Source organism: Penicillium riverlandense, assembly GCF_028828495.1.
Source record: "Penicillium riverlandense strain IBT 135883 chromosome Unknown utg000003l_segment0_segment0, whole genome shotgun sequence".
Lineage (NCBI taxonomy): Eukaryota > Fungi > Ascomycota > Eurotiomycetes > Eurotiales > Aspergillaceae > Penicillium > Penicillium riverlandense.
The window spans coordinates 2,230,566-2,254,830 of record NW_026643196.1 but is presented as its reverse complement, the minus strand read 5'-3'; the positions used below and the strand labels follow the sequence as shown (position 1 = coordinate 2,254,830).

General features: G+C 47.8%; 8 protein-coding genes across 8 annotated transcripts; 4 read left to right on the top strand and 4 right to left on the bottom strand.

The window, feature by feature from the left end:
* Positions 1-2,039: 2,039 nt before the first annotated feature.
* On the top strand, positions 2,040-3,122 carry N7474_004566 (alkene reductase; the record flags this gene model as incomplete). Its single annotated transcript, XM_057195981.1, has 1 exon — positions 2,040-3,122. One exon carries the CDS (start codon positions 2,040-2,042, stop codon positions 3,120-3,122), a length of 1,083 nt encoding a protein of 360 aa, XP_057053377.1.
* A 1,025-nt stretch (positions 3,123-4,147) lies between these two features.
* On the bottom strand, positions 4,148-5,536 carry N7474_004565 (uncharacterized protein; the record flags this gene model as incomplete). The annotated part of the gene is made up of 1 exon (XM_057195980.1): positions 4,148-5,536. The coding sequence occupies one exon, from the start codon at positions 5,534-5,536 to the stop codon at positions 4,148-4,150; it is 1,389 nt and encodes a 462-aa protein (XP_057053376.1).
* Positions 5,537-6,100: 564 nt separating this feature from the next.
* Positions 6,101-7,763, bottom strand: N7474_004564 (arylsulfotransferase family protein; the record flags this gene model as incomplete). Its single annotated transcript, XM_057195979.1, has 2 exons — positions 6,101-7,359; positions 7,457-7,763. The coding sequence occupies 2 exons, from the start codon at positions 7,761-7,763 to the stop codon at positions 6,101-6,103; spliced, it is 1,566 nt and encodes a 521-aa protein (XP_057053375.1).
* A 1,498-nt stretch (positions 7,764-9,261) lies between these two features.
* Positions 9,262-9,840, top strand: N7474_004563 (uncharacterized protein; the record flags this gene model as incomplete). The annotated part of the gene is made up of 1 exon (XM_057195978.1): positions 9,262-9,840. The coding sequence occupies one exon, from the start codon at positions 9,262-9,264 to the stop codon at positions 9,838-9,840; it is 579 nt and encodes a 192-aa protein (XP_057053374.1).
* A 1,564-nt stretch (positions 9,841-11,404) lies between these two features.
* Positions 11,405-12,142, top strand: N7474_004562 (uncharacterized protein; the record flags this gene model as incomplete). Its single annotated transcript, XM_057195977.1, has 1 exon — positions 11,405-12,142. The coding sequence occupies one exon, from the start codon at positions 11,405-11,407 to the stop codon at positions 12,140-12,142; it is 738 nt and encodes a 245-aa protein (XP_057053373.1).
* Positions 12,143-13,461: 1,319 nt separating this feature from the next.
* On the top strand, positions 13,462-15,132 carry N7474_004561 (CRAL-TRIO domain-containing protein; the record flags this gene model as incomplete). The annotated part of the gene is made up of 4 exons (XM_057195976.1): positions 13,462-14,226; positions 14,287-14,328; positions 14,391-14,490; positions 14,552-15,132. 4 exons carry the CDS (start codon positions 13,462-13,464, stop codon positions 15,130-15,132), a joined length of 1,488 nt encoding a protein of 495 aa, XP_057053372.1.
* Positions 15,133-16,018: 886 nt separating this feature from the next.
* Positions 16,019-17,375, bottom strand: N7474_004560 (G protein coupled receptor family protein; the record flags this gene model as incomplete). The annotated part of the gene is made up of 3 exons (XM_057195975.1): positions 16,019-16,351; positions 16,409-16,796; positions 16,849-17,375. The coding sequence occupies 3 exons, from the start codon at positions 17,373-17,375 to the stop codon at positions 16,019-16,021; spliced, it is 1,248 nt and encodes a 415-aa protein (XP_057053371.1).
* A 3,178-nt stretch (positions 17,376-20,553) lies between these two features.
* Positions 20,554-23,148, bottom strand: N7474_004559 (transcription factor domain-containing protein; the record flags this gene model as incomplete). The annotated part of the gene is made up of 7 exons (XM_057195974.1): positions 20,554-20,918; positions 20,968-21,206; positions 21,257-21,670; positions 21,728-22,668; positions 22,727-22,841; positions 22,902-22,986; positions 23,040-23,148. The coding sequence occupies 7 exons, from the start codon at positions 23,146-23,148 to the stop codon at positions 20,554-20,556; spliced, it is 2,268 nt and encodes a 755-aa protein (XP_057053370.1).
* Between the last annotated feature and the right edge of the window lie 1,117 nt (positions 23,149-24,265).

Sequence of the window (24,265 nt, the reverse complement as noted above, 5' to 3'; positions counted from 1 at the left end):
ATCATTCGTGTTTTGCCTCGCTTTTATTCGAAGGGCTCATACTAGCGGCCGACGTGAACAACATGAGAGGGTGAGTTCCCGTCAATTGTGAAAATGGCAGGAGAATAAGAATGATGAGCGACTGAGCAAAAATTGACGCCACGTGATCGCCGCCTTCAGTACGGGAATACCCATGTCATTGTAGACCAATTGCATAATGAGAATCTGCATTGCGTACGCGCTATGAATTCAGGTCATAAACTTATGCGGATATTTGCTTATATTTCTGACTCACTCATGCTAATTCTTGTCAAGTCTTAGTTCTCTGACGGACATACACTGGAGAGTCATAATTAAATCTAGGGAGGGCCAACATTTTAACTAGTCACTTAAAGGCTAGCGTAGGCCGGGTATTGGAGGAAGAACCACATGGGCTCTGTGTTGACATCTATTGATAGGGTAGAACGTGCCTATGACCCTGACACGTTTATAGCTGGAATAGATACATCTGACTACCATCTCCCGCGGCCATCTAGCATCTCAAAATCACACTCCGAGCCGGGTTTCGAGCACCCATGTTAGATCCCACAGTGTAACACTTGTCGGCCTTACTTGGACCCGGTATTTCAACATTGATACTACCTCGACATCCAGCATCAGCATAACCATAAACAGTACAGCCCTTATGGATTTGTTCCGTTGAACTTGGTCCACTAATATGAAATGATTTCGCAGGGGAGCCCAAGTCGTAACAATGATGCCTTTTGCTTATAATAACAGCAGATAAACTATCAGAGTTACAGGCATCTGGTTTGTAATATTCAAATTCAAAAGATTTGAAAGTAGACGACATCGTTGGGCTCGCCATAGCGACTAGCGATATTGCGAGAAGGCACTGTTCCTACCTGATCAACCGCTGTTGTAGCCGCTTTGTATTTATTTTAAACTTACACTTGGTAAATGCATCGTGAATGGTGATTTGGAAACAAAACGGGAAGGATGATTGCTTTGGCAGTAATGCCAAATAAAGGGAGCGGTTAGGCACCCGGTTCTGAGGGCAGGAGCCGTTCTCTATAAGTTTCTTTCAGCTGTGCCAGAATTCAAAAACTGTGGCTTGAAAGTCGGGGATTCAAAAGTCAAATGTGAGACAACCCACCAGTTCACACACATTTTATTGGTTCAATCATTATGTAGTGAGGGATCCCGAACTACGTATTTACACGGCCCTTATCAGATTACAACAAAGATGGACACTTTGCTATTCTCCCCCTGACATCCCTCTTTGAAGAACCACCTATCAATTATTGCTGTTCTCACAGCATTTATGCATGTATCTGAAGGAGAGCGGGGAATGCGGGGTCGCGGTGTTCGGAGACTGATCCTCCGCTTACTTCGCAGTCGTTCTTGGGTTTCACCGACCCGAGTTAGGTCATGATCCAAAATATTAGCGATGTGGGTTTAGATCTTAGGAGTCTGGGGTGACTGTCTTAAATGAAACTGAGTTTAGAGGTGCAAATATGGTGCTCAGTGCCAAGAATAACAATACCCTGGAGAACGGCATCGCTCAAATCATAGGCCATATTGGATCCATTACCAGTATATAGAAAGCTTTACCCTTCAAAGTCCACTGGATTAAGAAAAAAAGCACTTGGTATATGTGCCACTATGATAAGAGTGTGAACCCGGTAATGACAGACGGAAACTGAGCCTCCGATCGGAAGCTCTTTCACCCTTCTCCTACACCTCCACAGTCATTTCTTCTCCATACGTTCTCGGGAGTCACATTTTGCACAGATCACCCTGCGCATATACAAATATCTGACCATTCCTGCTTACAGAAGTCGAGTCTGTGAGAACTAAAGACACGTTAGAGGTGGTCCAACAGTATAGGCTTCACAGAAGGTTTATCCGTGAGTTCTATTTGAATGACCCACAAAATCGTGGTCCTTGATAGACAACCGAAAATAGGCAACCGAAAAGCCCTTCGATCCGCGACAAAAATGCCAAGTTTAATGGATGCTGTACAAATTGGTCCATGTGCATTGAAACATCGTGTCGTGATGGCGCCAATGACTCGGCTAAGAGCGAACGATGACCACAGCCCTGGAGAGATGATGGTGGATTACTACGCTCAACGATCACGAGTTCCAGGCACACTTCTTATCACTGAAGCCAATTTTATTTCTATCAACTCACGTGGAAGGGACGAAAATGCCCCTGGAATCTACACTGAGTCCCAAATTCGACAATGGAGCCGTGTCACAGAAGAGGTGCACAGGAACGATTCGTTCATCTTCATGCAGCTGTGGCATGTAGGACGAGCGGCCCGACAACAAGCTCTGGACAAGGCAGGATTGCAGATGGTCAGCAGCAGCAACATCCCCATCAGTAACGAACATCCTACTCCTCGGCCAATGACGACAGAGGAAATCTGGGAATGCATTTTCTCGTTTGCCCAAGCGGCAAGAAATGCCATAGAAGCTGGCTTTGATGGAGTTGAAGTCCATGCTGCAAACGGATACTTGATTGATCAATTTATCCAAGATACTTGCAATCAGCGGACTGATAAGTGGGGAGGCAGCATTGAAAATCGTTCGCGTTTCTGTATCGAAATTGTGAAAGCCGTCGTTGATGCAATTGGAGCACACCGAACCGCAGTACGTCTCTCGCCATTTAGCGAATTTCAAGGCATGCGTATGAAAAACCCAATTCCGCAATTCTCGGACCTTATAAGCCGGCTCAAGGATTTCAATCTCGCTTATCTGCACCTTATTGAGCCGAGAGTATCTGGAAATGCAGACAAAGAAGCGAGTGAGCACGAAAGTCTCGATTTCGCACTCGAAACTTGGGCAAAGTCTAGCCCGATCATCTTAGCTGGAGGCTATTCTTTCAAGAAGGCGAGCGAATCTTTGGATACATGCTTACGAGATGAATCTGTTGCGTTCGCATTCGGGAGATACTTTATCTCCAACCCAGACCTACCATTTAGACTGGCCAACAACATCTCCTTGACGAAATACCAGCGTGAAACTTTTTATAAAGTGAAAAGCCCAGACGGTTATACAAGCTATCCTTTTAGTGATGCTTGGAAAGCAAGTTCGATTCTGCGCGATGGGAACCAAGGAGAGAGCTTACTGAAATAAAGAAATTTAGATTGAGAGATGTTGGCAGAAGTGCATCGTTTATCCTACTCAAGTTGTATTAAAAATCGCCCTGCATCCTTTATATTTCGTCAATCGAACTTGATATTGCCCTATTTTGAATTAAGACAGTACACATCATTCCAACGGTAGGTCGAGTAAGAAAGCTCTGTTATATACAGTAATCTCAAGCTTTAAATGCGAATAACATTAGGGAAATCAACTAGGGGAATGCTATTCCTAGTACGCCTCTTCAGCTACCTTTCGAAAACTCACTTCCGCTTTATACCTAGCACCAGAAAAGGGCTGCATGTATTCTATAGCTCCATTATACTAGTTAGGCTTCACCTGTGCTGTCAGGTACGAGATGTTATCCAAATCGCCGGTTCGTAACCCGTTTACTCTATTTTCTGACAGACGATCGGTGAGGTGCCCAAGCAGCAGCCGCTAGTAGTGGAAATAGAGGAACTTCGACTAGCCACTGCCATAATAGGCAGCTGTAATCGACTCTCCCGTAATGTGTATGTGGTTTTAACTATTTAATGAAGAATTATTGTTTTGACGCTGTTGGCGCAAACAAAGCCAAGTTTTAATAATCAACTCAATAATTAACAGTTAACGTTACTCGATAATAAATGATTATCCATCACCGCCGGTACTCCGATGCTTCCATTAGCAGGGATCGACAAGCGGACATCGGACGCTAAAAAGGGGCCGACACTAGATAAAGGGCGATCGCTATTTCGGACCATAACCTTGCTATGATCTTTCGGCTAAAATTCGGCAGACTCATAGGGGAAGGACTTGTATTGATCAATTGTGAGGAAAGCTACTTCAATAGTTGTCTCTTTAGATCGTAAGACGTGTCGCAAAGTTAATTAAAAATGATGTTTACCCAGCTTATTTGTTTACCTGGCTACTACTCCAAATTTGGTTTCATAGGCCGAGCCGCGAGTAAGACATTAGGTATGTTGGCATCTATCTCAATAATGCAGTGAAAAGGGTGGTAATTGTGATCCCTATTGTCATTATAACATCCCGCCTAGAATGGTTTCCAGAATGGTAAATAGCTCCTCGCCTAACACCACCACCGTTCCCAAGTCCAAAGAGGAAAGAATCACATCCTTTGTACTGCAGCCGCTGCCAACTTCTTCCCCATTCAGCCTCTCAGCGAGCCATTCTAAGGCACTTGCTGATCCCGAAATAGCCTCTGACTCATGGTTCCCGACCAGATCTCGATGGTATTCAATAGTGGCACCCTCAGCACAGTATTTCTTTACCAAGGCATCCGTGTCCGCAACTGGGCTAATTTCATCACCAACCGCCTTGTAAAAGAACATCGGTGCGGTCGGTGTCCCATGGACGCCCATTTGTCCTGACCACTTGAAGATGGACTGAGGGACGTCCTGATAGAAAGATGCCTCACCATCTTTGAAATAAGTATATAAGTCTTGTCCTGAGGCTGCAGAGCTTGCTGCCGAGAGACAATCACTAGCGACCTCGTAAAAGAACGCTGTTTTTGAGGGCACTAGATTGGCCTCGAGCCATTCAGTGAGGTTTGGGTATGCCCTTGACTGTCCAACAATGCCGGAGAAGGCAAGCCCTGCGTCTGAACCGTTGTTGATTGTCTGCAATACTGAGCTGATATTCGGGGTCAGCCCACCCACAGCAACTCCAGCAAAATTAAGTTCAGGTGCATATGCTGGTTGGAGCTCGGCAGCCCATGTAGAGGCCAGGGAGCCACCTGAATAACCCCACAATGCGTAGGCCGGGTTTTCAGACAGACCAACTTGGGGCCCTTCGTTAAGGACTGCCCGGACAGAGTCTAAGACGGCATGACCGGACTGAAGTCCAGCAGTAAATTCTGCTTCGAGGCCTTCATAGTCTGTAGTGAACACCCACCAGCCCAGATTGAGGGCCGCGCCAATCTGATGAACTGTTAGCCTCTGGAATACTTGATAGATGACTAGCACGGTACTAACAAACGGAATGTCTTCAGAGACATTCAGACCAGTCACCGTAAAGCCCAAATCTTGTTTTTTAGCCCGCAGGGTATAGGACGGGCTACAGTCAACCGAGGCGGAGTCATAGAATGCCTGGTATCCAAGCAGCTTGGACGGATCTGAGTTGTACGGCTCTAACAAAGTAACCGCCGAGCCCACCGCATCACCCAAGCTGTCTGTAGTCCGGAATAGATACTGATAGACTGCCTTGACGGAAACATTCACTGGGAAGGATATGAACGGTTCTAGTTGAGGAGATACTTGGCGAGATCGGATCACCTCTCCTGGCGCGTATTCGCTGATATTATTTGGCTGGATATACCAGGGATCCTTCGAAGGAACAAGGATACTAGCATTGCTCCTGGAAGAGAGGAAAGAAATTGCAGCAATAGCTGACAAAAGAATTCTCCACATCACGTCTTATATGACTTAAAAGGGAGTTCTCGTGTAGGTGTTCCCTAGTCTCTTATAATGTTTTGTGAACCCCCTGTATTTACGGAGGTATACTTCAGCAAAGCAGGATCGGGAGCTAACTACCCCGCAGGATCAAGGTAGGATCAATCACCAAATCAAAAGCTTTTGTCTGCGTTATGTCACCTTTAGCGAGGTCACGAGAAAGACTAAATACCCCGCAGGATTACAGAGATCTGAACTAAATACATAATATGTAGTTCCTTGTTGTTCTAAGCGAGCGCAGATCCCACTAAATAGTGAATTACTGCATAGCTCGACTGCATGATGCATATTACATGCATAGGATCGTGTAATATTACCTAAATTGGTGGCTGGCTGCCTATGATTCTCATGATTCTACTACGTCATTAGATCTGGACCGAAATCTCACTCAAATCAAGGAGAGCTTGTTTTAGTTATTGTCAAGAGAAACACTGGCCATGCCTTTTCAAGACAATAGAACATTTCTTTTTAAGAAACTAGTCTTTTCCCCGCTCATTCCTTGTAAGTTATATAGAAATCGCCTCATACATAAAAGACCTCTGACCTTTTCGCCTCACCATTTTTAACCGCAGCCACCTGAACCACATGTGATCCGACAGGCAACGAGAACTTCGTCTCAAACCCTTTCTTTTCAACTTTCCCTAGAGATTGAAGGCTCTTGCTGTCTGCCCCTGCATATACTTCGTACAGAGTGACATCGGTCGCCCCATTCCAACTCACATACCCACGCAGCTTAGACGATGGACCAGCACAATCACTGAGGTCATCTTCCGCAGAGATACTTGTAACCACCAAACTGGGCCGGGTGCTTGGCGTTGCATGCCAATCCTGCTTGTATGCCCGGTAGCTCTGCCCGAGATTGTAATCAGCAAACTGCGCTGACCAAAGCAGTTTTCCTGAAGGTCCGTATTCTTTGATATAAGGCTGGTCGCCGTATCCCATGATGGTGTTTCCGTTCGCAAGCGGAAAGAACGCCCCCTCAGCAGCCGACGAGACTGGGTTTTCGCTATCCCAAAAGTCTGTGATGACCTCGGGCGGGTTGACAGGACTCGGTGGGAGTGTCAAGCGTAAGGTCAGGCCTTTGGAGGGGACAGTGCCATTAGCTGTGTCAAGATCATTGGCAAAGTAGCTCAGTAAGGCCTGGGTGGAAGAAATATTGTGGATCCGTGCCATATGTTGCCATGACTGTGAAAGGGTGAGAAAGAAGATACCAAGGCAAGAGGATTTTAGATGCCTTACGAATTGGCCGTTTTCAGGCAGACTCCCAAAGTCCCCGCCATTATGGCCATCGATATACCATATAATGTCCCCCTTACGATTCACCAGATATGTTCGCCACAGATGTCGCGAATTAATGAGATAGTAATCTCCGTACTTCTGGATTGAGTTCATATGAAACCAATCAAAGGGCGAAGTCGAGTTGGAGCCGGTATACGGCACACGCGTCGCATTCACAGAGAGATGCGCCAGGGGGCTCCAGATGAATACCGTTTCATTTGTTTCCAAGTCAACCTCGACTGCAATCGAGTCGTATACCCATCCGTCGCTTGGGCCTCCCAACGAGGACAAATCGGCTCGACTGACATTATATGCTGTCAATAGAATAGTGTTATCGTCCGTAATAAATGACTCGTGGACGTCGGCATCACAGTTGGTTGTTGTTCCTTCCGGCAATGTCAAATTAAGCTGCAAGCATACCGATTTGATCTGGCGATAGCTCTCATCGTAAATCTGCACCTCGCCCCAGCCCCGGCCAGCATCGGCGCCATATGCAGCTTTCCCTGTGCCAACCCAGAAAGTGATAACAGATTTTCCCCCCCCAAAATTGCTGCCGGAAGTTGGACGAGTCGCCGTCCGGGCCACCCCACACTAGCTCACTCTCGTCGGTCAGTATGAAGGGAGCTACCTGCTTGACACCAGCCTGAGTACCATCATTCTCCTGGCCAATGAAGAGCAGGCCAGGTGCTAGTTCTTCACTGCTGCGATTGATCTGGAGGTACGGCGGCGTGATGTTGGATGACCGATAAGTCTGCCAAGGCCAGATACTGCTCTCATTGTGGACGATCTGCCGTCCATTCACAGCGCAAAGATTAGATTCGCTTTTTCTTGTGCTGATAGTTCGAGCTTGAGACAAGGATGGCATATTAAGCCATCCAATGGCTAGGGCGCAAATCAAAAGACGCATGTCGAGAGGAAGAATGAGAATTGTCACAAATGTACTTCATTATTGTTAGGCGAATCCAGCTATTTATCATGTATCCTCCTCTCATAGAATAGTGATATACTCTTTTCCAATTGTCAAGTATAGCGTAGATGACGTGCTCGCCTATATTGCATTTAGCCATATTTTGAATGGCCGATTGATGAGCCTAGCGCTCCTTTTGACGGAAGATTAATCTGAATAAATCCCGCATTTAAAGCTGGAATGGGCGTTTGCTTGCGGTTGGAAAGCCTGAGATAGAAGCGAGATACGCTAACAATGTCGCCATCTCTGAGCTAATTTCATCATCGGGGAAGTTAGCCGAGAGGACCGCTTCACTGCCGAAGAGTTAGTCACCATTTATTTTCCGAGCTCAAGAGCAAACTCTGCTGCAGTTTCATCGCAATCAGTTATCCTTTTCAAAATAGGCCGAGGGTCAATGATCTGGCTCGAAACCGCTGCTTAGGACAGTTAGTACAACTATCCATCTCGCTACAGCAAGGCCATACAACAAATTAGCCTTGAAGCGTTGGAAAAGTAACGCATCAAGAGCTGCCAGTTCGCGAAAGATTATAATAAGTTCCTTTTATTCCTCAAAAAGCTTTACTAGATTGATAGACTCTAAATATTCAAGCATGATGGAAAATAACATACCCTATAATCACTACAATTCCCAATTTCCTGAATTCTCTAGAATTGTATCAATATGTCTTAAATCATTCCAGTTGGTCATTCTCTAAACCGGCTTTTCTTATTTGCGAGTTGGCTCTCTTTCCAGATTGGGGGTACTTGATGTCAAACATGCTTTCTCTCTCCCGGTCTTGTTTAGTCTTTACTCCGCATAAAACATATAATTTGGTATGTAGGGATTAACTCTAATAAGGATAGCTAGAGCATTAGCTTGATATGAGTGGGTAAGTTTTCTACCGGTGTCAATGCTGATAAATCCGTTTTACCGTGTATACAAGGTATCCAGCAGACCAGCCAGCGGAACGCCCGTCGTAGAGGTATTCTGGACTCCAAACATCGGGTGTATCACATCATGAGAATTATTCATAAACGTTACAAGAATGATCTGGGAATATTTTTGTCTCTTCAACCGGTTCGGGCTCTCGGAGGAGCAAGTAAACCTTCCTTAGGATCTAAATTTTGATGGTTCTAATTCTAAATCCTAGGTAACTATACTGTATCGAGCTACACATCATAGCAAGATATGGTCTATACATTGTTTGTTGGTATATCAAGCAGGTTGGGCGCATAGTTACATACAGTATGTACGTGGTGATGGCTGGGAGCGGGCAACGCTCGCTGGCCATCATGTGGACCCCACATATTACGTGGAAGTTTATCCTTGCAGGCTGACGTAGGTCACTAGCGCTCATGATTTAAATAGGCTTGGGTTTCCTTAAGAATATATTTGCTCACTATTCCACCCCGAACAGACAAAATATCTCAAAAGGCCCTACCTTGCTCTTGTGCAAGTATGCCTCCCATCACGAAATTCTGGCACAGCACTCTGAAGGATGGTAAAAGTACAAATACGCCTGATTTTACTCAAGTCCTCTCCGAGATCCTTGAATTATGCTCATCCTATACAAATCCGGACCCTGTCTCACAACAGATGCATGCATTGTATCAAGATGTCAATGACCCAACCCAACTCCTGATGATTACTGGGTATCCGTCAGAGGAGCTGAACGCCGAGGCGGACAAGGTTTACGCTGAAAAGTACCTCTCTCGGCTCTTTGAGCATGTCCATCATGTTTGGCTCAAACAGTTGGACATTGATGTCAGAACGCTACCCCTCAATGACAAGCTAGTCGTAACATGTGGGAAATCACCCTCAGATTGGAAGAATAGCAGATGTCCAGGTGGTTGGGATGTTTGGAAGAAGACAAGACAAGCATTGGATAACGACAATGAGGCAAAGGGTGTTGAAACGCTCGACAACCCAGATGACGGGGTTTGGGTTCAGGTTTCAGGATGGGGCGAAGATGCCCAACATATTGCAACGCCGGAAGATGGAAACGTGTTTTACCTCCAGAAGGTCAGGGGACACTAGAGCGTGTTGCCTTCTTGATCATTTTACCGGCGTTGACTGTCTGTCTGGTATGTGTGAGCTGATGGGTTCATGTACACTAATCATGGCAAGTTGCCCCGCCCTATCACTGCGACCAACAGGATGAGTCATCTCAGGAGCAACTGAAGAAATGCAATTCTTGTGATCGAAAACTAACTAACATAAATAACCATAAAGTCCTTTGGTACCTGGTCGGAATATCGCTCCTTTCGAGTGGTTTCGAGATGTGTTCTGTGTACACATCGTCACAATTGTCGAGATACTTGGAATATCTGTCCCTGCCATCACAGTATGACGCTTACCAGCAAAATCCACAGTCTTTTCCAAAGACAGCTGCTGCCTTGAAAACGCTTTTCCGGTGCCAGATCACTCGTTTTCCGTATGAAAATCTCACACTACATTATTCCGGGACGCAAATAGTGGACATCAACCCGACTTCGATTTTTGAAAAAGTGATGGGACTAGAGAATGCAAGTCCAACGAAAAGAGGAGGCTACTGCCTTGAAGTCAGCATATTTTTCAACCACGTGCTGCGAGGCCTAGGGTTCGATGTCTATATGACTGGTGTTCGAAACAGGCAACGTATTGATGGCATACCCCAAGGAGAGTACAGAGGATGGTAGGATGAATGTTCTCCCTTATGAGTTCTTTTTGGGTTGATCATAATCAATCACAGGACACACATTGTCAACATTGTTCGTCTTCCTTCTGGCTCGGAATACCACGTCGATGCTGCTTTTGGTGGAGACGGCCCAGTCAGTCCGCTACCACTAGTATCCGGACAAATCACTAGGAACCTGGGCAACCAAGAGGTTCGCCTTGTCCATGACAACATCTCCAAGCAATCTCGAGCAGAGCAGAAGGTGTGGATTTATCAGTATCGAAATGCACATGATAAACCATGGAACGCGTTCTACTGTTTTGCAGAACTAGAATTCTTCCTAGATGACTTCGAAGTTATCAATCGGTTTACGAGCTGGGAGGCTATAGAGAAAGGTAACGTGGTTGTGAAATTCATACGAAACAAAGAGATCGATGAGGTTCCTTTTGGCGACAGCTCCTCTGCAGAGAATGCGAATGCAGATGATGAGATTTATGTGGTCGGAAAATTGATGATGGTGGACAATGTCGTGAAGGTGAATATGGGTGGGAGAACAAGAGTGGTGGATTCATTTCAAACAAAAGAGGAAAAGCTCGCAGGGATAAGGAAATGGTTCTCGATTTCTTTCTAATTCAATTGAGAAACCTGTGCTGTGATTTGATATCCTCTATTATAATCAGTCTATTACAAGCAGCTTTGTCCTCGGTCTTAGTGCTTGCTATCCATAGTTACAACTCCAGACAAGGAAAGATAACCAATTCACGAACCCGAGAGGTTGTTGCCCAATCACTTGCTGGTTATAAATTTGGGGGCGATGTCTCGCGTAGGCTCCGGAGTCCACCCCAAACACCAAGCAAAACTTTTCTTCTTCCAGCCTGCACGGACGCGACCTGGGACCTCAATTTTATACGCAGAGTTTTGAATTAGCTCAAATTAATGACTAGCATGGAAAAGCTCGAAGCCAAAACAATTCCCATCCCTGGAGATCTCCCAAACGTCCAAAGGGACGCGTTGCGTATTTTCCAGGTTCTCCAGTCGGGCGGGGTCGTTATTATACCCACTGAAGTGGGCTACGGATTGATGGCATCTTCTCCGGAAGCCATCGAGAGAGCATTTGCTGCAAAGCGACGTAAACCAGGACATGCACAGGGTTTAATCGGGTCCTACGAATTGCATCGCGAACTTCACATGCTAGATGAGCGGCGCTTCGAAATGACACGAGTGCTAATCCAAGAGCTGGACATGGGGCTGGGAATCGTTGCGCCATATCAAGAACGACATCATCTGCTACAGATGCTATCGCCAGAGACCCTTGCCAAGGTTACGAAAAACGGCACCATTGCTATGTTTGTTGGTGGTGGATCGCTTCTGAGAGAAGTCTGCCGGCTCAACTATAACGCAGGCCGGCTCATGGTGGGCTCTAGCGCCAACATGACTGGTAGCGGACAAAAGTTTCGCGTCGAGGATATTGAAGAGGAGATCAAGGAGTCGGTGGATTTGATTGTAGACTACGGTCTTCAGCGCTATCATATATATGGCGGAAGGGCGTCGATCAATATGGATTTCGGTCAGATGAAGATTTTGCGAATGGGGGCGTGTTATGAGTTGTTTCGGGAGCGCATGCAAAAATTCTGGGGGGTAGACCTGCCTGAAGATCCGGATTATAAGACCGATAGCGTTTGAAAACTTCCATTATATTGTCTTATCAGACGCTCATGTCAACACAGTCACTATAGCCGAGAAAGACTGACACTAAGTAGCGCAAGAGACCCACTAGTAGACCCATCGTTATTCATGGTGAGCTTGAACTTGAACTGTCGAAATGGAGCTAGCCATATTAGCCGTCAAAGCCTGGTTGGTCCAGTGCGATCACGGATAGAATCAAAGTCAGTTCGATGGTTGCAATTGTCTACTTTGAGGTGGTGATATCTTCATTATCTTTCCAGCTCACCGAACTGCTGCAGTTACGAAGTCAATCTGGGTGGCCCAGTGGCGCAATCGTTGGGCTAGCCAAGTTGGATTTCTCGATTTGGTTTCAGGCCTTTTAGGGGGGCTAGATGTGCTGCATGTGCGTGATATGGTTGAGTGGCTGCCCGGGATTGGAGGAGAAGATACTTGTTTCTTGTCTTCACATCTACCATGAGGACCATTGACCGAGCTGCTTGTGATTTTGCCCGCAAAAATGGGCACCGGTGGGGCCTCGGGCTCCACCACATCGAACTCGGTTCTGTACCCCTGAGGTGCATCTCGTGTCCCGGTAGGTCCCGGAGCACTAGTCGACGAGTCTCAAGCGAATGCGCTGTGGCTTAGGGTTGAACCAACTGAGCGGTCAACCGTTATCTACATCCCCTGGTCGGGGGCGAGAGGCAATGACGATCGGCGTGGTCCGAGTCCCATCGGTCTACGTCCGTGGCGGCACCGGGCCCCATTCATCTGCCCTCGGCATGGGCACTGATGACAGCGCACGTCATGGGCCACAGAGAGGATCTGCCCGACATGCGGCTTTGCGGTGACCGACGAGAGGGACCGAGCGCAGGATGAGTTAGTTACCGGTTAAAGGATGATTGAATGAACCAGTTGACTATCGCGGGACCATGATTCGGACTTTTGGGAACATCCCACCAAATGACGTGATAGGGTGGGCAGGGTGGAGCGCGAAGTCCACATGTATGATTCTTTGGAGAGGGAAACCCACGCGACCGAGGTTCTTGAGCGGAGTGGAATCCGGGGAGGACCAGTAGACATCCCTCAATAATTGTAATTGATCTTCGCTGCAATAGCCCCAGACGCGCTTGGGCCCAGTTCCCCAACATTTTTCCTCGACCGAGGCAGAAAGTCCGGGGCGTCGTGGGGGGAATTTCATGTGCTGGTCACGGCGATCACCAGGGGCACTTATATAGCAACAGCGCGCCAAACGACGCTGGCCGTCGCCCCTCTGAATTGTCTGCAGGACTGTCTTCCCCACACATACTTTCATTCTCTTCGACTCTCAAAATTCCACAATGGCTGCCGACGGACCACGCCCAGGATTCCTGGGCAATTTGTCGCAGGACCAAGAAACAAAGCTGCAGCAGCTCTGGAGGGTTGTACTCACGGCCGCCGAGTCCACCACGGGCGACAATGCCCCCGCCGCCGGCGCAGAGGGCACCGCCAGCCCGACTGAGCCTCCGCAGCGGCGGCTCTCGCTGCTCAGTCGCACCCAAAGCAACCTCTCGGAGAAGCAGAGCCCGGCTGCCCAGACCGCATACCAGCAACGGGTCCTGGCGACTCTGAAGGAGTTTGGCATCCAGAACTCTGAATCCAAGGCCATCCAAAAAGCCCTCTCAGCGATCACGCCCGCAGAGCTGCGCCAGGGGGTGCTTGATACACTCAAGCATGACCATCCAGATTCGATGCTCCTCCGATTCCTTCGAGCTCGTAAATGGGACATTCCCAAGTCATTTGCCATGATGATGGATGCAACTGTGTGGCGCGTCAAGGAGGCGCACGTCGACGATGATGTGATGGCCAAGGGTGAACTGCACGCTCTCAAGCAGACGCAAAACACGTCCAATCCCAGCGAGAAGAAGGCGGGTACCGACTTTCTTTCCCAGATGCGTATGGGCAAGGCCTATGTGCATGGTACCGATAAACTCGGCCGACCAATCGTTGTGATCAGAGTTCGTCTGCACAAGCCCGGTGCGCAGTCCGAGGAAGCCCTTGAGCGTTATATTGTCCATGTCATCGAGTCCGTGCGACTGACACTATCCCCTCCGGTCGAGACTGCGGTAAGTACCGTTCATCGAGCGAGATCATCCTTCCTATAGAAATCGCTGACACTGGAACAGTGCGTTCTCTTCGACATGACTGGATTCGGCTTGGGGAACATGGTATGTTCTTGACCTGAGACGGGGTTGCAAATGAACTGTTCTGACTCATGGCTTGTGTCTAGGAATACCCACCGGTGAAATTCATTCTGAAGTGCTTTGAGGCCAACTACCCTGAATCTCTGGGAATCATGCTCATCCACAACGCACCGTGGATCTTCTCAGGTAAGTATCTGGAGTTACCCTTAACCATATGAATATGCCTAATGACTTGGGAAATTTCAAGGTATCTGGAAAATTATTCGAGGATGGATGGATCCCGACATCGCGGCTAAGGTCGATTTCACGAACAATGTGAACGATTTGACCAAGCACATTGAACGAGACCAGATTGTCAAGGAAGTTGGTGGCGACGAAGATTGGGAATACAAATACATCGAGCCCAGTCCGGAGGAAAATGACAAGATGAAAGATACTACCACTCGTGATGCTCTGAAGTCCGAACGGCGACAAATTGGAGAAGAGTTCCTTGCTGCAACTTCCGCATGGGCGGAGGCCGCCAAATCCAAGAATGCGGACGAGGTTAAGAAGGCTGCGAGCCAGAGAGCTTTCCTAGCGGAGCGGCTACGCGTCAACCACTGGAAGTTGGATCCCTACACTCGAGCTCGCTTCTGCTTGGACCGTGAGGGAGTCATCCAAGAGGGTGGAAAGGTTGACTTCTACCCCAATGGAGACGCCAAAGGGGTCAATGGGGAGGCCAACGGAGAGGCTGGCGCAGAAAACACCACCGAAGGCGAGAGCAAAACCTTGAAGGTGGAACATCTAGAAAGTGTCAACGGGAATGCGACGGCGACCGCTGCTTCATAGATCTTGTCGATGCTGGGGCTTTCTTTCTCTCTGTGTTAGAAGTTATTCATCGTTCGTACTATTCAATCACATATACCACCTCTACCGAGATACTTTTCTAGCTAGAATGATCATGTCTTTGAAAAACTTTCCTTGGCGCTAGTCAACGACCGAGTAAGGATACCGGCATTAAACATGGCCCAATTTCACTCTTGTCATCGGCAGTACTTGAGTGGATAGGATCTGACATTCACTGTCGAAATCACAGGCTAGTGAGGTCTTCGTTGCAAACGAGTCTGCGCAAACGTGGCTATCAATTACTAAGTTACAAAGTCCCTTTTACATGGCCGGGCAAGAAAGTCATCATGAGTTTACTCTGGTCGACAAGACTTCACTTCAAAGTGTTCAGTCTCCAGCTAATCTACGCCTACTACCAAGGAGGGTCCGGGGGTTGGTCGTGAAAGGCTGGAGTCAAGTGTATCAATATGCAGGGGAATGGGATGAAAGAATTAGGTCCTATTAGCGTTTCTTACAGATACAGCAGCTTGATATAAATCCTTGTGCCGAACATTCCGGCAAGCATATGTTCTTCGCGAAAGGGCAGGCTCAACTGATATATAACTTAATTGGGATTAATACTGTCGAAGAGTGGCATCATTAAACATCATTATACAGCTCAACATCCTTACGAAGGCCAGCAGATAGATATTGCCGAATAAATCCCCACGATTGGGACTCAAAATGGCTTTCCAGCGATTCACATGTGCTTTAGTCAAGAGAATAATATTAACAGTTTGAAACAATACAGCACTCAAAGCTGACATGGAGAGAAATAAATCAAACAGCCCATCTTTGCTGAGCAACGCCACTTTTTCATTGCCCAATACACGTGTCCCTCACACGCATATCAATGTTTTGAAACGTTGCGTAGCTCTAAGTCATCCTGCCCCTGGTCACTGCAGCTAGAAAAGCTCCTTAGACGTTGCTTCCCACGCGTTGGGTATATGTTGCGGTTGTCATGCTTTCCGCCATGTCGTGCCGACTGCCGGGTGGAAGAACGAAATGGCTCAATGAATAAGTTGCGGGACAGTCTCCGAACTGCTGATTGAGATGTGATAATATACACAATCCCGTTCCAAAAGGCCTGCAAAGGGAAGACAAACGAAGCAACATAATTCAATGGAAAATTGAAAGAGTTGGGTAGAACCAGGGCATAGACACGGTTGACGCTGGTTGGCACCTTCAGAGGAAAGTTAATACACTGAGCTTCCCTCGTTCAAAGACAGGCGTTACTTACCCAAGTGATGAGAAGGACCAGGAAGAATAGGAAGGCAACACGAGCGTAAATCCATGCTTCCTGGTTTTGCGCACGTTCGGCTGCCTGCCGAGTGATTTCGCGTAATCGCAGCGCTTCAGGGATGTGGTGGACGTTTTCAGGCCTCGCTGGCTCCGCCTCTACCTGCACAGCATACACGTCTTGTTCGGCGGCAACAGTGTCCGAAATTCCCTGAGGACCGGCATCGTCCACAATCGGGCGCTCTTCGTGTGTAATCTTGACTTCCGTCGTGACGTTGGCGAACGGGTTTTCGTTGAGGGGATTCAGGTACCCGTCAAGATGTTCTCGCTGATCATAGATAACTTTGATCGTCATTCCGTAAATAATAAAGGCAAGCGCGATGGCGACCCTATTTTGCTTCAGCACAACAATCCCTCGTAGGACAGACAGGTAGCACTTACCAGACAATACCGTAAAGGAAGACCACACGCATAAAGTCCCATTCGGTGGTAATCCAGCACCAAATAATAGCCCCACCATACATGCGTCCCCGACTCGGTGTATTAATGAAGATGAAGGTCAGGGCAGGGATAAATGACAAGCCATAACTGAGAAGAAGGTAAAAGATGTCCAGTGATCGAAGTCGCTCAACCGTATAGTCGCGGAAGAAAATCAGGTAGACATTGATGGCCATGAAAAGCGCCCAGTAGCAGTCAACACCAAGGAACATCTGAACCAAAAATGCTTGGAACTGACAGAGAGGCGTATCGTTCCCTGAATCGGGACCGGCTTCTGATATAATGGCTGCAACGTTTGAACCCAAGTTGCCAAAACTGGCGAAGAAGATCAATCTATTGATTGGTTTATCGAATCCCGGTGCACAAAGATAGGTCACCATAACAAAAAGGATGCATACTATCGAGGCACAGGAGTTGACTCTTTCGGTCAGCACCAGGGCATGGAGCTGCCATGGCGTAAGGTCTCCCATTGTGTCAGTATCGGATTGTGGCTGCTCTATTAATGCTGTTGGATAAAAGATGCATCAAAATCTGTTCAGAAAGAGACAGGGCAGTAATTTTGGACACCGTCTTACCGTCTGGGACAGAGTAGTCGTTAAGAGTGCAACCACATTAGATACGACACTGGTATATTTGGTGAGAAGGAGTTGGGTATGTCCCCTCCGGAAGTTTGAAAGAGTGAAAACGTCAGACCAAGGGTCAAACACTGAGACGGGCAAATTTGTCTAAAGCTATGAGAATCTGGGGCTATCCGCGGTGGATATACAATCCACTGGCAGGTGCTCAACACGCTGTCAAATCCCGTAGACGGACTGGTCCCGTAAAGGATTTCCAAAGGATTTAGTGTCGTCGCGGAATCAGTGGTATCGCAGTACTCTTGGTGATCAGTTCTGTATTCAGCAACGGTGGTTTTCTCCAATATGTATGGTACAAGGGTAGCCTTATTATTCTTCTTATTCTTCTTCTTATTATTATTATTATTATTATTATTAACATTATTAACATTATTATTATTTAGCTTTGCCACTGCGAAGGAACACCCTCTTGTCTCTACGGAGAATTGTGGCCTCGAAGCAATAACCGGCCTGTTTCCGCTAAATGACAAGAGATCCTCGGTTTTGCAGGAATCGTCCTACAGGAATAGCGCCACACCAACGATCTCTGATTTGTTCTCGAATGGGCCCAGTCGGCCCTGGTGTCAAAGGAGCGTGGGGCCGAATCGTGCAAGGACCGCCGCGGCCCGTGGGGGCTAAGAGGGTGTTACACTCCATAGCCGATCCCCTCCATAAGCAACGGTCGGCATCGATATGTAGATAGCCTTTATTAGGTCAGTGGCGTTGAGACTCTTCCCTTTCATGGCTCTGGTGGTTGTCCAGGCTTTGAGTCTACTTGGAAACAAGCGTTTCGTGTCCCTCTTCTTCTGATGCGTCTATCCGTTTCCCCTGTCGGAAGGATTCATGTGGCTTGTCATATATCATGCCTAGACGGTCGATGAAACAAAAGGCCCTGTAAAAGACACTACCAGGAAAGGCTTCGACGTGTGGCCTATCACCTACGCATCATGCTTAAATGATTGTAATCTGCAGGTGGATGTGACACTACTTTTCCGTCCCCGCTGCAGATGATCCTTCATTGGAACTAGCACAAATCCTTCAGGCCCCTCACAGCGAGACAACGGGGCAGGAGAGCTAATCGCTATTTTATTTTCGCAGCTCCTTCTCAAAAGCCGTTGAATAACTTTAAGGGGTCTTGGCTTGTGGTTACTAGCAGATACAGCAGGAGCCGGATGGAACATGGAAAGGAGAGGCTGGCATGGCCACTCAGATAGGTAGGCGTACCACTCTAGCTTGGGGCTTCTGTATCCAATAATCTCTCCATGCTAGGTCTTTTTCGTAAACAAACTTAGTTAATCCCACTTTTTCGTCACGCTGAGTTAGTCTCAATCTTACATATGAGCATGTGCATGTGGCTGCACAATCCAACTCATTTCCATGGAATAGTCAATGGCCTAGTTCGTAGGTGCTCTGCAGTTCCTGTCACATATTTGAGTCTAGTCAGGGGCTCGATTCCTACGTACATCAATCATTACTGATCTGCAATAACTAGAAGTGCAGCTTGTTTCTGCTTTGAAAATCAGGCACTTCAAGGCCCTAAATACCAGACATACAACCCAACTTACTTGGATTCGGCCCTATCAGTGTCCAAAAAAGGCTTCGGACATCGGATTGTCCCGACGGCCACAAAAGGGTTGGTCAGGACGACTCAGGGCTTTCTTTGCTTGAGGTGGAGATTCTGTGTGGGATCAATTGTGTATGGAGACAGACAACGGCTGCTAGTCCCATGACCGTCACCAATAATCGTCTGTCGGAAGTATAGAATAATAAAGTGAATTGTTATTGTTTCCCAGTACAGTGCGTATTCAGTAACTAGTAAGTATTGGATTTTGCCTCCACAAAGTGCAATAATGTCGGGCGCCGAATGCGTCCGCTAATCCAAGTACGTGGAAGTACGTACATAATTAGTTCAAATGGGGCGGATTTGAAAGAGTTCCACAATAATGATGATGGGGCACGGGCGAGGCACCCGCCCCTTTCAGTCCCTGCGAAAGTTTCACTGGACATTTCTGTAAAGTATGTACGGAGTAGCCAGTAAGACATCTTTATGTTAAGCTATGGAATGTTAGTAACATCAATTGTCTTTGGTAGGCGAGTTTTCAGTCAAAGAAGAAACAAATCAGCCCTGATTGGGTTACGGAAATCTGTCGCGGGAAGATTATCAAGGGTTGGTGTCTATGAGTCTAAACAGGTGCAAAAGTTGGAATGGAAAGGAAATGAGGGCTGATTCCTTCTATTGTGCTATTGGAAAAGCACAGGAGCGCTAGTAGCCCCGAAAGACCAGCGCGGTGTTTCTGCGTTAATATGTGGAAACGCATAACCTGGTAATCAAGGTATTATTTCCTGTCGCACGTAATCGATACATCCACGTTCCGAGTACAAGGATACGGCACCTACGTAGTTCTCATTCTGGAGTACCAATAATGTTCTCAACCTCAGTTTAGGGGAGGCTTGCCCGTCGGCCCCCATCTCTAGAGGGCCAAACCCAGCTGATCCTTCAAGACTCAGGAGGTTGGCATTGCCAATTGGTGGTTGGTCAAAGCCACACACCACGTGGTAACTAAGGTAATGTGTCTCATTTGCCCGCTGAAATCCCCATTCGACGCTTGGACGGCAGTCTCGGGACAACTTACCAATACCCGAATATTAACTAGTTAGTTAGCTGTCGCTTATCAAGGCTTCCTGAAGTCAACTCATCACCCAAAATGCCTAACCAAGACACGCTAGACAAAGGAGACAAAGGGTTCGACTTGGCCTGAACACCTTTGCTATGTATGATAACTAGACTAGATTATTCTATCGGATTCGGATTCCGTACTGCAGCCTGGGAAGAACACATCCATTCATATTTAACATTATCTCGTCATTACAGGTGATGCCTTCAACGTGTTCCAATTCCAAGGTATAAATCATCGTCTTTTGATGCCCGTGGTTGTAAGCCCAGCAGTTTGCGAATTTCCTCGGATCGAAGACATCATATCTGCGAGTCAATGAACAGTCACAGTTGTGGGCTCGAGGTCTTGCAGCATCACTACTAGAATAAGTTGCTAGGTACGCTATTCAGCCAAGACATATCCTGGAAATCAGGGAACTCAAAGTTCTCTAGTATGGCCGCATTCATGCCTTCCCCAAAGGATATCTCGTTAAATCCACCAGGGACGTTGTTAATAGGTTCACCGCGTGCGATAGAATCAGCAGACGAGCCTTCTGATGCCACCCGTTCGTATAAAATCTCGAGTGCCGCTACGCACCGACGTGCCGATGTGCTGTAGCTTTGATATTTCCTTAGAATCTCAAGAGCGCAATTCCAGGATCTAGTGACAGTAGCCTCAGTGACCTCTTCTAGGATGGCAGGGCATAAACGACCTGCGATCAAAACCGTCGCTGCTGTATAGACGTCTAATAGAGTCAGTGGTCTAGACTAGGGTATGATATTTGCAGGGCTCACAAAGTATGTTGTACCACCATGCTGGCAGAGGCCCACCAGTGCCATCGGCAGGGACGTTGCTATAGATAAGCTCAATGGATTCTTGAGCAACTTTTACGCATATGATAGAACATTGCAATGCCACTCGCTGAGGAAGCAAATCATTCACGGATATAAGTGGATCCGTAGTTGCGTTATCGCGCACCGCGCAATATTTCGAAAGGGTCGGTCGAAACAGAAGCATTCGCACATGCAGGAACCTGCGTCAAAACTGTCGGCAATAGACTAGATAAGAGGCTTGCGTCCTTACCTTGCTCTCAGAACAATGCTTTGGCGACAGAAAATCGGGTTCCGAGTCACCAAAGCAGATGCTCCCTTTAAATGCGGCGGCAGGCTAAGGGTCCATCGAGTGAGGGAACGGTCGAGATCGAAGATAGTACGCTCTCCCTCATGGGTAGCATGATTGAAAAAGAAATCGTGGATTCCTTCTGCGCCTTCGTCCGGTGACGGTTTGTAGAGACTGAGCAGAACATCATTCATGATTTCATACAGTTCCAAGGACTTCGCGTAGAAGGCCATCATTGAGGGCCGATCTGCAGGCTGGGCAGATTCAGCATCATCAGATGCTAGTATATATTCTTCGTCCACGGCCGCTGGCAAGGGAACTGCTTCGCTTGACGCTTTTGAGATCATCGCCGGGCGCCCGAATGTCATCGATATAACCCTGGTAATGAAAGACAGGTGAGAATGCATGCCAGGAACCCTACCGTGCAGTACATACCGATCCATTAGGACACAACCATGCCATATCTTGCGTGCTAGCTGTTGCTCTTGAAAGCCTTGGAGACAAGCAATAGTTTGAGGCAGATGTAGTCCTAGACTTTGCGCGTTGCGGATTGCTAACCCTGTCACAATCCAGCACTGATGCGCTGAGTCAGTACTCTGCAGATACTGAGCCATCAAAAGAAGGCATTGAATAAGTCCCGCAGATCCCGTGTTCCATAGATTGAATTGGAAAAGGTCCTTGGCACGAGAGAAAAACGAATCCGCGGAGACCTCTCGATCTTCTGGTCTAATGAAGTCCGCCAGTTGACTAGCTAGAGCAAAGATCACGTTGAATGTGCACATCAGCATGTTCTCATCGTATCCAAGACTATCCCCTGTCCAGATCTTCGCATATTCGCCTTTCATTTGAGCGCTGTCGACAAATGGGTACAGCGGGAAGACGTTGTTCCAATATACTTCCATCAAGCTATCAGCAGTCTTTCGAGGCGGAAGAACATAGTCTGGCACTCGTGGTGGCCGTTTCTCGCTGCGAGCTGACATCAAATCGGCGGGGAGAGCAATGTCCTGAGCTGGAGTCCGCTGCTGTGGGGAGGCAATTCTTTTGTCGACTGCTGTTTTGATTTGACGCATAAATCCCGCCGCGCTGGAGCTGCCAAAGAATCCATGGAAGGCTCGCTCTTCCTCAACAGCTCCCATCATCGCATTAACTCCATTCCCCCGGGCGCTAGAAGATGGGATATCGCCGTGGGACGACAGAGGGGCGCATATGCGTATGCCTTGCCCATGTTCACCTCCAATATTATCCGAATAGATGCTACCTGTGGGTGGAGACGGCTGCACTGTGCCTATAGCTGGATGCCGATCGACTGGTGTAGGTAGAGATGGTGTGTGGACGGCCAGATGGGGGGATACTGGATCATAGGGAAGGGATGATCGCTATGGACCGTCAGCCTGTTGTACAATTAATTCCAGCAGCGCCAGAGAAGCCACGAACGGGAGTGTTGCCTGATGTTAGACCCCTTTCGGGACTATGAGAGGCGGTTTCTCCGGTCTTGCTTGATCTGGGACTCTCGAGGACCTTTAGTCGATTTTCCAGACTGGCAATGTATCTGTGGGCGGGTTGGCCAAGTCAGTTTGGCAGCTCATATTCCAAGAATTGCGTGACTGACGTCTGAACAGCTCGCTTCTTCTCCTGCTCGCCAGTATACACACACTGCACTTCGCGGCCAGTCCTTTTAGCGCACGGGCCACATACTGATATCGCGTCAAATCAGCCCGGGTCAAATTCCGCCCAGGTTGGATCATACCGGGCTGCACCCCGTCGCAGCGCACTTTCCTGGTGCGACAGTCGTCACAGGCGATAGCAATTTTGCGCCGCTTTGCAGGGCGATTGAGCTCTTGAGCCTCGCGGCCCATCGTCGCAACAAGACTAATTTTCTAGAGAAAATGAGTGTAAAAGTGAAGGAATGACCGTTCGGAACGGGATCCCGGGGTTAAGCAAGCAGGGGCCCGTCAACTGCCGACTTTTGACGCCGTCCCGGGGTTGGTTGGAATGGCGGGATTGGACCGTTTTTGATGACGTAATTTACTATTATAGCCAATTAGACCCCGGTAATTTTCTAACTATGCGACTTCGTCGACTCCAGGTCTACCAAACTAGTATAGATCACAACTTGGGCATGGAGTAATGAGTAGACACGGGAAGTAAAATTGAGAAATATTTACTGACTACACGGGCACAGTGTAAGTATGTTCTGTTGATATTGAAGATGTATATATATTTGTGTGCCCCAGCAGATACACTTCATACATGTACTGCTCGAGCAAAAACTCTGGGTAGCCTACAGTGCATTTGAGTTTCCGTCGCTTAAGGTTGGCAAATGTGGCAAAAAAGAGGGGTTGAAGTCTTTGTACCCGACAGCCAGGTTGGAGTCGATAGTCGTCGGCCTTCGTGAAATACTTCATGTCGGGAAGCTCTTCGGTGGCTTCCCGTACACACGGCAATGTCCCTCGACACTGTTTGGAGAGTATATCTTGTCTATACGCTACTGTAGACCCCTTAACATTTTATCCCGTTTTATATATCGCACCCTTCTCAGCTGTGGGCCCAACGCGAGTGAATTTTCCAAGGTTCCGGAACAGAACCCGAATGGGACGGGTGGCCAACCGACGGGGACGAACAACCTCGGGCTGTGAAATCGGGACTGCAGAAACGGAGATCGGCACTCTCAAGTGCGGAATTAATTCATATCTGCCCAGAATTGTGGTTCCAGGTCGGCTAGTACTCCAATGAAGCGATGTCAGTTGTGGATTTGCGCGGACATGATTCCCGTCGGGTCAGATCCCATACCCCGTAGGACCCCTTTTGTTGGCTGCCCCATGGGGTGCCCAGGACCCATAGTATCAATTATTTCGTCCAGATTTAATCTGGAGTGATCCCCGGCCTCGTCTGATTCCAATATAAATGGTACCGCACCTTCATCCACCAACTTGAGACCTAGGACGCCGCTTTCTCTCCCTCCCTCTTTTTCTT